This window comes from Eretmochelys imbricata, chromosome 2 (genome assembly GCF_965152235.1).
Source record: "Eretmochelys imbricata isolate rEreImb1 chromosome 2, rEreImb1.hap1, whole genome shotgun sequence".
NCBI lineage: Eukaryota > Metazoa > Chordata > Testudines > Cheloniidae > Eretmochelys > Eretmochelys imbricata.
This window is the reverse complement of record NC_135573.1, coordinates 160,109,636-160,127,033: the sequence shown is the minus strand read 5'-3', so window position 1 is coordinate 160,127,033 and position 17,398 is coordinate 160,109,636. Positions and strand designations below refer to the sequence as shown.

The 17,398-nt window shown below is 36.3% G+C and overlaps 1 protein-coding gene across 1 annotated transcript in view; it reads right to left on the bottom strand.

The window, feature by feature from the left end:
* Window positions 1-17,398, bottom strand: part of PTPN3 (protein tyrosine phosphatase non-receptor type 3) — a 330,984-nt gene that overhangs the window by 107,766 nt on the left and 205,820 nt on the right. Inside the window, exons 12-14 of the mRNA XM_077809200.1 lie at window positions 11,509-11,681; window positions 5,478-5,612; window positions 4,258-4,434 (exon numbers count right to left, since the gene is read on the bottom strand). Of these exons, the coding sequence (XP_077665326.1) occupies window positions 4,258-4,434; window positions 5,478-5,612; window positions 11,509-11,681 (485 nt within the window). The remainder of the gene's footprint in view (window positions 1-4,257; window positions 4,435-5,477; window positions 5,613-11,508; window positions 11,682-17,398) is intronic.

Below are 17,398 nucleotides of genomic sequence, written 5' to 3'. Positions count from 1 at the left end.
TGGCAATGAGGACACCACTTATCTTAGTAATAATAAAGCAGTGCAAGCTACTCTAGTTAGTGTTGCAACATAGTTTCCATTGTAATTTTAAATTCCCCCAGCACCACCCTCTCAAAATAACTCCCGCAAGCTCCTAAACAACTGAATCATACTGGCTTCACAAGTACAATAGCTATATACAGACAGAGAGAGAGAAAAATTAAGGAATGCATAACTGAAGTAGAAATACATTTAATGAAGGATGAAGCATATTCAAACAAACAGTTGATGGGGACTTCCTCTGCATTTGGTTCAAGTTATAACTAAACTGGCGCAAACTTCCTATTTAATTCACCGTTTACAAAAAGCAAGCAGTAGAACTTTAACTGTGTGACTGGAACACAGATTGTAAAGTTTATGTCAAAGTGAAGAGTCCAACAATGAAAAGACGTCACCATTCTGACAGCAGGTTGATAGCAATGGTCCCTTTCTTTCCACATCAACAAATGTTTCCATATTAAACACCCCACCATCATGGCTTGCATCAATTGGCACAATTTTTGACAGCCTCAGAAGAAAAGTTGAAGACTGAATGGAAACAGAGAGCCCTCTACTCCCTCATTTAGAATGATGGCTCCTCTAGATCAGGATGAGTTACACACTGGCAGGGTAATAAAAGGAAGTCAGTACTCTATCTGTTCCTTTTTAAATGGTCAAGGGAGAAACAGAAGACTGGGGATTTCAAAACTGCTACTTTGTAATCTTTAAATGATACCATCTTAACTTTATAAAAAACAGCAACGCTCAAATGGATTAGTCAGTTCCTTATGGTCTGACTGCACACTGCAAAGTGTTTTATGATTGTATATTTAAATATGAGTCAAAGGTGCCAAGGGTTTTAGCTACATGTTTTTTAATTTTTTAGCTAAATCATAAATGAAAATAAAGACAAATTTAAAATATTCTTGTAACATCAGTTAAACTGAGTATTCTTTTATCACTTTCATTGTTTAAAATGAGGCACTCAAAGGCAGAACAGCAACTAATGGAAGTCTGCTCTGTCTGATTAATCCTGCTTTATATCTTTTAATGTTTCTTTTGCAAAAGCAAATAAAGATAGTTTTTTAAATAAATAGATGAAGAGTTCAGATTATACAATTAAAATGAGTGAGTGATGCTTGTTAAGCTAATAATGGCTATTGGTTAGTAACTTTAAACTGGTACTTGGAAGAATCTCTCAGGAAAAATGGACCAGCTACAATCAATATACCATCCCTGTATGTAATTTGCAGAGGGTTAAATAAAATACTTGAGGAAAATATCAGTTCAGTATCTTCGCTGTAGTTGTTAAAACAATTTGTTGGAAACACAGGCTGTCTTTTTTTTTTGCCAGCTGGACTTTTAATGGCCCAGTGATAGGTGCTGACCAGAGCCGCCAGGCTCACTTTTCGACCGGGCGTTCCGGTCGAAATCCAAACACCTGGCAACCCTAAATCAGGGCAATTATTTTTTATATTATAAGAAACTCAAACTATATGATGAATTTCCTCCAAACCTTACAGAAACATTCTATGTTGCTTTCAGAGTAAATCTGGCAATGTTCAGACCAAAACTAAGTTCAAAGTTGTTTTTTTGTATTTCTAGATGGGGACAAAGATAGCACGAGAGGATCTTCCTCTTCCCTATGTTCAGCAGCCTCAAACTTTCCCTCATTTTGTCAGAGATCTGCTGCCTTTGTGTGTGGGGGGAGGGAGAGAAGGTTGGGATGTCAGAGTTTAGAGGGGGTAGTCAGCTACAATAAACTGGTTACAATCTTAACTATGGAGAAGTAGTATCCTTATGGTTACTATACTATCTACCTCAAATGTTAATAGATGGGGAAAAAAATCCATGACCATTCATTTCACAAACGCTATCAGCCAATCTGATAAAAGATATTTGTTCTATGTGCCAATAGCTCATTGTTTTCACCCCTATTACACATAGCTGTTCATAGCTAAGAATCTGCACTCTCAGTTGGGCTTCATGGGACCATAGTTTAAATACATCTGTAAGACAACCAGGAAATGCCTGAGATGTGTATAAATGTACACATATCTGATTTTGTGAACTAATGGTGATGTTCTTACCCTGCATGTTTAACACAATCAAAACAAAATTGCTAGGATACAACCTCCATTTTTGTGTTCTGGTCCATTAATCAGCAAAAGTCATATTTAAAAAAAAATGTGGTATTCTCAGTGAAACTTGGAACTCTGTTCTTAGTGTGTGAGAGATACCACAAAAATAAGTTGTTCTCATAGCATTTTCCAAGACAACCAGCCAGTACAAAAGAAAGCAAACAGGAAGGGAAGAGATAACACTGGAGCGGTGAGAAAGCATAACGAGTTAGTGTATCTTTACTTGAAGATATGCAATTAATATTAGCGGCATGACTACACCTGCATATTAATATAAAAACAAAAATCAAGACACTAGATATATTGCTCAGGTTAAAATCATGATCTCATATGAAGATTTCCTGAATTACTAAATGTTCCCAGAAATTCTTTTTAAAAGAACTTAGATCTGAAAGACTGCTGAAAGGGCATAATTTGTCTGTCACTTCTTTTTACACTTTTACTGTGGGAGGACAAGGCTTCCTATTTATGATTATTTACACAAAAAAGTGACATTACATATTTTTATGTACTATGATGGTTATTGCATGCACAGGTAACACTTAACTTAATTTGCTGGTATTCAGTCCCACTTTTGTGAGTGAGGTTGGCAAGCAGGCAGTGTTCTCAGTCAAATGTCATGCACTCTATGCAAGTAATATTAAATTTTGTGGTTTTTCCTATTTTACAGGTAACCATTTTTGTGACCTTACGATAAAAATTCTGTCATCTTCAAAATGGAGACAGTGTACTTAAATCCCTGGGTTTACAACTAGAACTGCATGATTTCGTTGACTTAAAGTAAATCTATATATGATAATTATGACACGTGGTTTGAACACCTTGCATTAACACTGTTTCTCAAAGTGTAGGGTGAAGACCCAACATGGCTCAAAAGATGTATAAAATTAAGATGTGTAGGCCTTTACTATCATATTGCCAAGTTATGAGGGAGAATATTGGTGTCATTTTCCTGAATGGGGCTCAGCTTTGAAAACTGTGGGAAACAGGGCACTAAGAACAGCAAAAGCACTGCATGTCCACTTTGGTTCGAGTATAAATTTTATCTGTGAACCTGTAGGGACCGGAGCATGAGCAGTAAAACCTAATAGTTAGAGTCAGGAGCAAGAACCAGAGTCAAGAGTCAAGCCAAGAGCCAGAGCCAGTACCAGAAGCCAAGCCAGGGGTTGAATCTGGAGTCAGCATCAGAGTACAGTGTAGAAGCAGGGATCGCGGGTGAGGCAGGAAAGCAAGTAGCAGGAACAGACAGGGTCTGGGATTTAGGAGGGCAGGAACAGAAAGGCAGGGCTCAGAAATCAGACAAATTAGGTAGGATCCACAGCAGCACCCAGTCAGAGTTTCATTTAATTACTCAGACAACTTCCTGTGCCTCTTCCTGGTTTAAGTACTGTGTCACAGCCAATGGGTGGGACTGGACATCTCCTCCAATCAGAAGCTTTGTGGGTAGGCCCTCTGTGAGCTAGAGCTTCACTAGCCCCCTTCTCTTCTGGTTCAGGTGAGTTGCTGGGTGGTGGCCACAGGCTCAGCAGTGCCTGGGAAATCCGGGGGCCCGGGTTTGAGGTCCACAATCACTCACAGAACCTGACAAGGGTTAGGTTCAAACTTTGCTGGCAAAGAAATTTTTGCTCTGTGTTTTAAAATTGAGAATATACTGCATTTAAAATTGGACGCCTCAATGCTCCAAGTGACATGGCGCATATGATCAGGAGTAATCCAGCTCACCGGAAGCCATCTTCCTTAGCACCACAGAGAAAGAAACTGTATTTTATTTATTGCATTCTCTGACCAAGATGAAAGTTAAAAAATGTATTTTTCTAGATCTTTTCTCTGGCCAGTGCCTAATGCAGGCAACGGCTGTTAAGTTTATCATCTTCTCCAGTTCTCCAAGTTACTGAGAACATTCTCATTTAGCTATATTTTGAAATACCTGTTGCTTTGTATATGAAGTATTATGGTGTCCCCATTTTTTGCATAATCTTTAATTCTGAGAGACTTAAATATAGAATTAGTTTAATTCAGTGTAATATTATTCCTCTACAAAAGATGATGTAAGACCTGAAGTCAAAACAATTAACTTGCTGTTTTCAGAGATCCTTACCTCCTCCGTGGACTGCGGTTCTGGGAGAACTCTGAATCACTGTCCTTTGATGTTGGAGAACCCTTATATGTGTAAAAAACATCCTCTGTTTCTGTAATATACGCAATCTCATTTGTAAGGTTGTCTACAGATGAGTGTCGTGGTTTACGAATCTCATGACGTAGTCTAGGACTCCTCCTTACAGGAAACACATGAACACAAGTTGGTTGAGACAGAACCCTTTGTAAAGCTCTTTCAAAAGTAACTAATTCCATTCTATTGCAATACGTGCCCTGAGACCTAAATTACAGGACACAGTAATATTTTACTTCAGTGACAGAAAAAATGGTTGAAATGACACAAGCATAGGGCTGGAAGGGATGTTGAGATGTCATTAAATCTAGCACTCTGTGCTGAGACAGGACAATTTAAAGCTGGACCATCCGTGACATGTGTTTGTCTAATCTGTTCTTCAGAACCTCCAATAATGGGGATTCTACAACCTCCCCGGGAAGCCTATTCCAGTGCTTAACTATCCTTATGCTTAGAAAGTTTTTCATAATATCTAACCTAAATCTCTCTTGCTGCAGATTAAGCCCACTGCTACTACTACTACCTTCACAGGACATGGAGAACAATTGATTATCCTTTTTATAAACAGCCCATGACACATTTGAAGACTTATGTCTCCCCTTCAGTCTTCTTTTCTGAAAGCCAAACATGCCCAGTTTTTCAGCCTTTCCTCAGACATAAGGTTTTGTAAAACTTTTTAAATTTTTGCTGCTCTCCTCTGGATGCTCTTAATTTGTCCATATCTTTCCTAAAGTGTAGCACCCAGAATTAGACACAGTACTCCATCTGAGACCTCACCAGTACAGAACAGAACAGGATGATTACCTCCTGTATTTTACATACAATACTGCTGTTAATACACTGCAGAATGATATTAATGATCATTAAATATTTCTGAAAATCTTGTGACCATACAATGTACAAAGTGCAGCAAATAAACTGAAACCTGTAATACAAATGTGCTTTGACAAAGAAATGAACTGATGGACTTTTCCCTGAAATATGATATAACGATCAACTTCCTTGGTAGACTACTACTTTTAAAATAACCTAGACTTTTAAAAACATATATAAAGACTATATTAAATTATATACTGTCCTGTTTTGTAAATGTACAACAAAATTGAGCGATTTGCCTTTATTTTTTGTAAGGTTGAAACTTTGTTTACCAAGTAGGGGTAACAGGAGGAGACCGAGAAGGCAGGCTTTTGGTCTCTAGATGTTCAACAGATAAAGATCTCCTCATAGTTGGGTTCCATACCATCCCACCTATGACTTTTCTGCAGTAGTGGCTGTTTACAGACCTGAAAGGAAACAACAATACCCTTTAAATAACTGTTTTATATAGAATACTAAAATCAGTTACATTTATACAAATGTATTTCACGAGTACCAATTAAGCCTTTTGTAGTTTCAACAATTGAAAGGAAATGCTTTAAAACTCCCAACAGAAGAAAAACAATCATTTTCATTTCAGCAAGGTATCCTTGGTTCCTTAATTCATATCCAAATTTTTTTCTTTTTTATTACATTAGATTGATAGAAATTTCTTTCTTCCTTTGTTTTGCAAATCTGAATTCCAATCTAGTTAACAGATGTAATTATTGATAAATAATTTTAATGCCGTAATTATTTTATTAAAGCTAATAATGTGATGATTTCATCGTTGCCTAAATTCTCTCAAAAACTTTAGATTTTTTCTTCATTTAGGATCTGGTTCTGCAGCACTTATTTACATGTAATTCTCATTTAAGTGATTGGAAGCTGTATATATAAAAACTGATAGAATAGGGCAATGCATATGTATATAATTAAGAGCCTCATTCTTAAATATGTTTGTTCAAATGTTATTCTATGGAACTTATACACACCAATTAGTGTAATTATTAGAAGGAGTAAGTTTTCATATGCTTATTAAAGCAATATTGGCACAATCAGCTTTAACACCCAATAATTTGAAGAAAAAAAGTGAGCATTATGGTGAATTATAGGACAGTCTTGTTTATGTGCTTTTTTTATTTAATGTTATGTTAGCTAATGGTTAGCCACACATCTAATTTTTTATTTTTATCCTAGTTCCAGTAACAAGCACCACGCTCCACTGAAGTTGCTTATTAAGTCAACAGCCGCAAGCAGAGAGAGTAGCAGGAGACAGGTTGCTAATTTTTTTTAATTTCTTTGGTAACAACTGCTAAGATGATCTGCATTTAAGAGTGAGTCATGGAGAAAGTCCTACACTTCACATGAAAACTGTAGGTGGAGTGGAGGAGGTAAGTGATGTGAGGTCTGAGATCTGGAACCATGCCAAAAATAAGTAGCGCTCAAATGAAGGAGCAGAAAATGTAAGGTCCATTTTCTCATAAATGGTCATAGCAGATACATGTTATATGATTAGAAAGCAGGGATTCCCAGCATTCCAACAACACATAGGATGGATTCATAGACTTTGTGATTTATGAGCTCTTCTACCTTAAAACTCTAACTGGTCAGCAGTTGTCCAGATCACAGTAGATCTAAATTCCTGCAGTAAGATCTTTAGATTTCTGCAATACATTTCCCGAACTCTATACATTATTTAGGTGTTTTCCTTCATTTTTATTTTCTGTTTTACCATTTCTTTCCCGTAAAATTCAGGAGGTCATATTGCAAAAAAATGTCTTTTTATTTTTCCTCTTTTGGGGACAATTTGTGATACATAACAAAAAGACAGAGGGAAATAATTTTAAGTATGGAAGCAGCTCTCTTTTCCTGCTATGTAAGTTTATATCAGCTGAGACTCCACCCTCTGCTCTGTGCTGGACAGAACTTGCATGGCATGGATTAAGATTCGTAGCTTTGCAAAGCTACGAAGCCTGGAGCACACAATACTTATTTATGTATGCAGTGGATTGTTGGATATAAACAATTCTCCCTCATTCTAATAAAACAATTATGTTTAGTTTTCCATGATTTTTGTTCTCCAGGACACATGGTAGTTAAATACTTTAAGTTGGTCTATTGGGTGTTTTTAGTTCTGATCAAAGGATTTCTCATCTATGGTTTTAAACTTTATGTCAAAGTTGACCTGAATGGAAGTGGAACTGAATGTATCCTATTCTCATATTCATAGATTCCAAGGCCAGAAGGGACCACTGTGATCATCTCACCTGACCTCCTATATAACACTGGCCATAGAACTTCCCTAAAATAATTCCTAGAGCAGATCTTTTAGAAAAACATCTATTCTGGATCTCAAAAGAGATCTCAATCTAGTTAAGATATTCCATCATCCTGTTTGATTTGAAGACCTGCATGAAAATGGAGGAATGGGGGATATTGAGGGTGTGTGTTTGTTTGGAGTATTTTTGTTTTAGAACCATGCTCATTTGCTAGGATGGGGCTAATCTCCTTTAGAACCCATGGCTATTATCCATTTTTAAAAGTTTATGTGCTCACCTTGTTCCTGAAACTGAAGCCATGTGTACTGTAATTGTTCTGGCTCAAATCCCAGAATGATAAGAGTTCCTGTAGCTAGTCTACTATCTTAGACAAAGGCCATGTGATTGGCAACAGTTCATTCTTTGGGCAGAAAACAACAAATCTAACTTTAACTGAAATAAGTTCATTTAATAAAGTCCTTTAAAGCTGACAAAATAATAATTACTTAGCCAGATAGTAGAAATCTCTAGTTTTTTTTCATATTCAATGTATTGATGGAAACTGGAGAGCCAAGGAGTGTTTACTCTTGAAAAGGAGAAGGCAGCCTTCTTAAAATATATAGTAAGGCTTTTAATGAGTGTGCTTTGTTGAAGTATAGAACCCATCACGTCAAGACCACACAAGACTGCCAACAGCGTCCGGGAGAAGTGGAAAATATTTTAAATTTACACACGCAGTGTCAGGAAAAAGATGGAGAGAGGGCTCACTTTGTCAAAATCCTCCAACTTCTAAGAAAGACTCCTCAAACTTCCCAAGGAAGAGTGTTTGGTACAGTATCTAATAGGGCTGTCAAACTATTAAAAAAATTAATCATGATTAATCGCATTGTTAAACAAGAATAGAATACCATTTATTTAAATATTTTTGATGTTTTCTACATTTTCAAATATATTGATTTCAATTACAACACAGAATACGAAGTGTACAGTGCTCACTTTATATTTATTTTTGATTATAAGTATTTGTGTTGTAAAAACAAAAAAAATAGTATTTTTCAATTCAGAGAATCATAGAAGATTAGGGTTGGGAAGAGACCTCAGGAGGTCATCGAGTCCAACCCCCTGCTCAAAGCAGGACCAACCCCAACTAAATCATCCCAGCCAGGGCTTTGTCAAGCCGGACTTAAAAACCTCTAAGGATGGAGATTCCGTAACCCATTCCAGTGCTTCACCACCCTCGAATACCGGCTACAAAAGTACCATGCGAACACATGTTCTCACTTTCAGGTGACATTGTAAACAAGAAGTGGGCAGCATTATCTTGTGGAAATGTAACCAGACTTAGTTGTCTGAGTGACTGGCTGCACAAGAAGTAGGACTGATTGGACTTGTAGGCTCTAAAGTTTTATATGGTTTTGTTTTGAGTGCAGTTAATGTAAAAAAAAAATCTACATTTGTAAGTTGCACTTTCACGATAAAGAGATTGCATTATGGTACTTGTATGAGGTGAAGTGAAAAATACTACTTCTTTTGTTTATCATTTTTACAGTGCAAATATTTGTAATAAAGATAATATAAAGTGAGCACTGTACAATTTGTATTCTGTGTTGTAATTTAAATATATTTAAAAATGTAGAAAAACATCCAAAATAGTGAATACATTTCAATTTGTATTCTGTTTAACAGTGATTAAAACTGCGATTAATCCCAATTAATTTTTAATCACGATTAATTTTTCTAATCGCACGAGTTAACTGTGATGAATCGACACCCCTAGTATCTAATAACTGACAAATAGCTCAGATTTAAAACACTTTATAACAAATGCTAAGAAAATGTTTTCTAGATTTTCAATTTTTTCTCCTAAATTGACTTTGATCATGAGTTCTCCAAAAGAAACTAAAGATTCTCTGAGTACCCTCAATCCTTGGATTTTCCTCTAAGTTTACTTGCCTTTACACCTCTGTAGCAATTGCAGCAGAAGATGGGTATATCAATTGAAAAAAAAAATAGGTCTTTTACCCTAAAATAAAAATTTCTTAAGAAAACATTTTTGCAATTAAATGCAATATGTAAAGAAACTAGATCATATGGTTCTTTTCTCAGAGCAGGTATAACTGTGCAAACTAGGAAGATTTGAAAGATTTGGTTTTATTTTTTATATTTTTGTTTTAAACGGTTTTTTAAACTGTCTACAAAAATCCCTCCATAAGCTACATAAGCTTAAAATGTGCAATAGCAGTTACTTTCAAATACATTTATATATTTGTTTGAGTATCTTCTATGAATACAATCCCAGACAGCCTAATTTATGATGTTTTTATTCTACTGGCTATCAAATTACATAGTTTTCCACTGGGTGAGAGAGGGGAGAGCTGCCCTCCCTGTAAGTACTAAATAAACTGTACATGATATAACTATCAGTATTTAGAGCAGCAATTTAGAAAAGGTATAGATTTTATATATATAGTACTTCTGATGTCCATGGTGAATGAAAGGCAACCATTTGTACTATGCTGTGCTGTCCTTTATGGTTTTAACAGTGACGTAAGAAGTTTCACTCCAGGCCAGTGAACGTGGAAGTCAAATTCCTCTGGAAAGGTCAACAGGAGAGTGACATTTTCTTGCTGTTTAATGAAGATTTCTGTAAACTGCCTTGCCAGATCATCAACCTGTTTTTGTGAATTTTCTTCTTGTTATACACACACAAAATCTTATATATATAAGTATCTCTACAGTGCATCATCCTTTTATGCTTTTCATTACAAGACTCCTCACGAGTAAGGAAGAAGGATTTGTCTCTTCATCAAATAAATTCTCGAGAAGCTCAATCTGTAGCCTGAATACTTATGTTCTAGAAGTACCATGGAGACATTATTAATCCCATTAGAAAGACAGACGAACAGTACATTTTCAGATACTGATGCTTAAACTGTACCTGCAAATTAGAACCACGGAGCACAACTCTTTCATATGGTATGATTTACATGCTAATGTCTGAAAAAATTGCCCCAAATCAGGAAAGGTGGAAAAAAAAAAAACTATAAAACTAGACTCTTTCATTTCTTCAAAAAATTAGCAGCCAGCAGGTCCTGCTGCTCGCTCACTACAGAGAGTTGAAACTTCCCATCTTTACATAGTTATACAGAATTTAGAAGAGCTTGTGTTGCAGCAGCTCCTGACCCACCAATGTTCCAAATGCTTAAATATGTTTTGCATTGCATTGCTTTTTGTTCAAAAAAATCTCTTCCAGCTATACTTATTTCCTAATTATTTGAAAACACTAATTCCTTTGGTAATAGAATCCAAGTATTAGAGTAAATCCTAATGTATTATAAAAGATTAATTGAAAACAGATTCTTGAACATTTAATGTAGTCATATTTATTGTAGAGCATGATACAGATTTGAGTTTAAAACTCAAACCAATTTTGAATTATGCAGGCTTCGTTATTGTATTTTTCTGTCTACTCTTTTTTTTATGGATGTTAAAAATAACAGTATTGTAAAAAAGCTTTCTTACCTCTGCCATTAACATAACTGGAGATTATTAAAACTAAATGTAAATTTTTCATCTTTAAAACTGCTTATTTCTGTCAACTTAGAAAGGGAAAACAGACAAGTCCGTTTCGCAAAAATATTTTGTCATTAGTTTCATGTCACTTTACTTTCTGGTTCTCTTATACCTTTGTACACAGCTGAACTATGCGGATTTTAAACCACCCTAGTGAACCAGGTTTAAATCCAAATAAAGAACTTTTTTTAACAAGGATACCATGCTACAATTCTATACCTGTTTCTGACTGAAGATCTCAAAATGCTCTGCAAACAACAAAACTTCAAGAACTATCCTGTGAGGAATTAAGTTTCTCTTTATTTTACAGTTGGGAAAACACACACAGTGCGGTTCAGTGATTTACTCAAAATTACCTACCAAGTCTCTGATAGTACTGGAAACAGGATTCAACTAACGAACTACAGTCCTGAACTTTCAACTTTGTACAAGACTTGAAAATGAATTTTCAAATTAATTAGAAAGTCACATCTTTAGGCACTGTACTCACTTTGTTGGGTTTCTAGAACCAAAGGTCCAATAATGGGACAATATCTTTCTTTCATGAGGTAGTGATGACTTTGTCTGAAAAAACGTGTGATGCTCTACACAAGATTTCCATAGATTTTTGCATGCTCTGTAATTTAGCATGTTGAAGGCAACTATATGTTCTCTGGATTCATTCTAGAATAACAAACACATTATGTATCAGTACAGAATATGCAGCTTGGACATATTAAGAAAAAGATTTAAAAATCAAGTAAAGCTAACAGGCAATTTACAACTAAAAGTAATTTTAAACTGATAAGTCATCAGTAAGTGCAAAGAATCAACAGAATAAAATAAAATAAAATTGATGTCTCCGTAGACTATTTTCAAGTGGTAAAACACTCATTGATGAAGAACCAATCTGAAATGTCAAAGAGGTGTTATAATCACTTTTCTGATCACACTTTATGAAGTTAAATATCATTGACAAAACTGTGGAGTCTGCTTAAGTTATCAGACTGCTCAGATGTCAGTTAAAATATCAGATCTTCAAACAATGATCTTTCCAAAACTAAAGACAAAAATCTTTCACTTGAGTTTTATATGCCTACATTGTTTAGGGAAAAACAAAAATTCAATGGGGAGTACATTCTAACAGACGATTTGTTTAGAACTAACCCAAATCAAACTCAAAACAGTTCTTAAGTTACTTGGGATAGCATCTACTTAAGATATAGAGACTTCCCAAAAAGCATATTACAGAAGCTGACAGCACTGACCATGGTACTGACCACTGTAAACAAGGCTATCACCACCATATCATTGTTGTGTTAATTTCAATGAAATAAATAGGTCCAGAGAGTCAGAGGTGTTAACATAACCCTGTCATTCCACAAAACTAAACAGTTAAACAAGGCTCAGGGTTTTGTGTAGAGACACCTTGGTTTGCTTAGTTCCATGGCAACAATCCACCACTAAAAATCTTTTACGTTTTTTTATTAAAGATACAGAAAAAGGGGGGGAGAGAACAATTAAAGCCCTTAAAATATAAAGTATTAAATAATGTTTTCATTTTTACAATATTTCTTGTCCCCTTTCCCTTTAGCTGTAGAAAGATTTTATAAGGAAACATTTCCCCTCCCCCACTCCATTTAATAGCCTTTTAGACTAGATGATATTAAAGATGACAATAACTGTCCTTTTTGGGGAAAAGAGAAATAATTGAGATGGGCTGGAGATGCTGTTGTTGTTTAAGCTTGATGTTGCTTTTCCGAAGGCAGAATAAGACCAACACACAGAGAGAGAGATAAAAAAGAACAGCAAAGACAGAAAATGCAGTTTTCTTTGGTGCTGCCTCTTACTTGCAACCTTGCTTCCAGAGAAACACAGGCACAACACACAGTCTTATCAGCCACTTTGAAACCTAGCAAACGTACACCAGCTTCTGGCTGTTTAACATGTTGCTTTTAGCAGTGTCTCTGATCATAGGTTCTCAGCAGTTCTGCAAAAGATGCAGTCTTGCTGACTAAGCCAGACTCTTACTAAACACAAGGCAAAAAGAGAGAGAAAGAGAAAGAAAAGAGGTGGGTGAAGGAAAAGGACACACAACAAAGAGGGTGACAGCAGGAACTTAAGTCTCACATTCCAGGTGCTGTTAGGACTCAGCCAAGTCTGGTAGAGGTGGTAATGTCTTCAGTTCCCTCTCTTTGATTCAGTCTGGTCACAATGCCTTTCACAATCAGGACAATAAAGAACCAACAGTTTCATAGTGGATCCCTCAGTCCCAGCAGATGGTCGGGGTGGCAGTCATGATGGTAAAGCTCATTTCTTCCAGTTCACCCATCCCACCTAGTGTCATGATTTCCCCCGAAGTCTCTTTTAAAGACTCCCAAAAGGGGTGATGGCTGGAAAAGCTCACAGCTCCATTATTTTGTGCCCCAATTAGGTCTAATTTCCCACACACCAGTTTTGATCTATTAATTTCCAATTCTATCTTTTGTTTATAGTCATGATCTTTACACAGTCCTTGGGTGGTATCAGTAGAGTTTTGTTTGGACTAATCTAATCTTTTTATTTCCCTTTTGTACCTTCTTCTATCAGCATTTATTGTTATAAATTATTCTGACATTTTATTGGCACCTTTCACCCACTTTCCAACAATTGAGTTCATAACTGGAGTAGACCCAAATTCTTAAAACATCATCTACCAGCTAAAACACATACAGAGAGCCAACATTTCACAACTACTATTTGTTAAATATCACATACGTTAATCAATCACTTTATTTGTAACAAACCATACTTATGCAACCCTATTAGGACATCTCCTTGAGAAAGGTGAGCAGGATTTGGCACTTTGCTTGTGGATATTTTAAATGGTAATCTGTTTTATAGTTAGTCTAACATGCATCTTTCCTCATATATATTTTAAAACATTTAACATGGATCTGTTTATACAAGAAAAGAATAATGTACTTGTTTTTCAACTTTGGTCAATCATACTGGAACTAAAACGGTATTTGTTGATCATGGATATTTCTATTCGAGTGCTTACACTGAAACAAACAACTTTTAAAATACGTGTTGTGAAGATTTGGAGGGAAATTTTTGCCATGTATAAAAAGTATACAGTATCAAAAGATTTAACAGCAACTGGCATTTCTTAGTATCCTGCTGATTGCTCACTTGCAATATGGGTTAAAAATGTTTAAACCGACATACTTGTTCAAAACATGACCAATGCAGGGAAAAATTGGAAACAATTCTGTCCAGCTGTAATACTAATTTTTAGCCATAAGAATTTGTTAACTTGAACATTTCAATTTAACTTTATGCTAAAAACGTATGGTTTACAGGCCAGGGATGAAATTTACCTAGTATTTCCTACTTGAATTTTTGCTGGACAAGAGAAAGCGTTTGCAGTCCATCACCGATAACTTTGAAAAGCTCCCTTTGTGTGCTGCAAATTCACATGCTTGCTCTTGTCTCATTTTGGAAGGCTTGAGGATGATCCAGTCAACTTTTTAAAAATTATCAATGAAAAAAATGTTTAATGGAGAAAAAAACTTTTTGCTCACCAAGAGCACAATCCTCCGAAGGGATCTACAGTCACTGACCATTAAACCCATGCAGAATCCTACTAAGTCAAAGGAACTACAAGTGGATGTAGGGGCCTATGTTTATGATCCCTTTACAAGATCAGACTCTAGCACCCTTGGATTTCAATAGTTCACAATTTGTGAGGACTGTAGTGTCAATTAGAGAGGTTTGTGGACTGAATGCTGGGGTAATGAAAGTAACGGCGGGCTCCCAGGAGTTAATGGGGAGTACCCTGTAATTCCAAAACCTACACAGACCCAGCAGTCAGTAATGTGATTAATCAAGTGATGCCTCTAACAATTAGAGAAGATTTGCAGATGTGTTGTTTACAGAATAGCAAATTAGTGAAATTTTAATATATGTAAAAATAGAGCTACATTGGCTAGTGTTCAGTAAGCAACAAACAAGTTGGATAAAACTTTTCACTTTTTTGAAGCATTTAAAATTTTTGCAGGTAAACAAGCATGGCTTCTACTCCCAGCATTGCATCTTACAGCTTCCACTAAACCCAAATGTCAAAGCTGCGCTTTAGTAGCATCAGTCACTATATGATTAATCAATTCCTTCCCCATCCTCTGATCAGTTCTTCAGTAAAATCAGAAGTGTTAGATATTCCCTGCTGAACAACTGATCAGCAAAAGGAGGAAAGAACTGATGAGTAGCTGTTTCTCCAGAACAGCTGGCATGGGAAAAAACACACAAAGAGTAAGAAGAGAAAAAGTACAGAAAAGGAAAAAGGAGGACGACTCGGGATTAAGGTGAGTCATGAATCAACAGGCTTGAAGTGCATAAAATGTTTTAAATGAGCACTTATGCATGGCCTTTGAGCACCTTCTCCAGATTTTCAAGAAATACCATCCATCTAAATATTGCAATGGCAAAGCCTGAGATGTTGTAGCAACATCATGATCCATAAAGAAACCTTACTCATGAAGCCTTAGGTGGTTTGTGGAATCTACTCCTTGCTGTGCTTTCCCCATCCATCTTGGTCTTTCCTTCTCCTCCCAATTTCCTGTTTTTCCTCTCAGTCTTATTTAACCCTTTCCTTCTGAACTCTGAAATGAAGGGCTGATACATCCCAAGACCGAAATATACTCAGCCACCTCCCCTCAAAGCCCACCTGAGCCACCTGTTATTCCGGAGAAGGCCAATGGCAGCCTAATTGTCCCACCTGCATTGGAAAAACAGGGTCTTCAAGGTAAGCATACCCTCTCATTGAGAAACAGAGTAATAGGAGAGCAAGCCATATCAGTGGGCTGCAGAATTGGCTGCTTTATGTCCCCCTTCACTTGTGACCTACATATATATTTGACAACGATGGATACATCTGGAGAGGAGACTTAACAGTGCACCTGGTTTGCTTTGTCATATAAACAGAGGAAGACAAAGGTTACACAGCTGGTCCTATTTTCCTTAAGATTTTGTGGATCTTTAAGTCTGATGCCATTTGCATTACTATGATCATTGTGCATTGTTATGAAACACAAGGAAATGATGACTGAAGAGATGTGGATAGTTATAAATCACAGCTTTCAAACTGTCATTTTTCAACAAGATAAACAGCTTCTCAACAGAATGAACTTTGAGAACACTGCCCTTTTCAAAGTTGATGCAGCTCTCTTGAATGTGTAAATTAACTTTTTTGACAGGAGTAAAGAACTCTTTATGTAGTGAACAAATATGTTTAAAGTGATATCTACTTCTAGACCTGATGAAATACTAAAAAAATGCATTTGTTCAAGTGCCAACTGGTTGCTCAGTTTGACCACATTTATTTCTTTTATTATTCCCTATTTGTAAACATTAACACAAAGGGGATTTTGTTCATGTGACTGTTTTGGGAACTGCTGCTATTCATATATATGCTAGTATTCATCTGCAAACAAGAATATTCATAAGTTAACAGAGAATTCGCTGTTCATTATTTGGTATTTCAGTCATCCACTCAGGGAACAGAAACAATACTTTGTGACTTCAGTGACCTATCACTCACCACAAATTATTCAGAGCGAGTAAGTGAACAGTTGGCAACCAACCTTAAGTTGAAATTTATTTACATAAACCATTGATAAATATTTGCAAATAATATATTAGTAGAAATTGTAGAATTAGTAGAAACTAATTAGTAGAAATAGTTTGCAAACTACTGGACATCCATCTTTGGTAGGCTTTGAGTCTCCCCTCTCCTTCTCCCAAAAATAAAGCAGCTAAATTTGGGAGCCCTGTGCACCCTCTGAAGTGGTGTGCCAACCACACTTATGGGTCCCACTTGGTATGCAGAGGCACAACATATCCTCATTTATTTATCAGAGGCCTTAAGAGCACAGAATGCCTCCCCATAGCCTCTGACACTCTGTGTAAGATCTCTACCACTGTTCAATTTAAAAATAAGAAGAACACTACCTCCCCTGGGCATGAGAAAGTTCCCTTCCTTGTACTACCTGCTGTTCTGCCATTCTGCAGGGACCTACCTGGGGCCACTCAGCCACACATGAACACATTATTCAACCTTATCTTTAAAACAACAACAACCACCTGCAGTCATCCCCCTTTCTAAACAGCCCAAAGTCAGACAGAATGCTACATCAAATCACCAGTTTTTTTTCCCTATTTGTTTCCCCAAAGAGACAGGTGTTTGAGAGCCTCTGAAGACTTTTCACTTAGTAATGAGCCTGAGACAACTTTTCCAGGATAACAACTGTCATTTCTTTTTATATTTGATCAGGATTAGGATTACAGTAATTACAAGATGTCGTCCATATTTGTCTCCTTTAACATTTTGGGTGCAGATGGAAGACACTCCCAAATTTAAA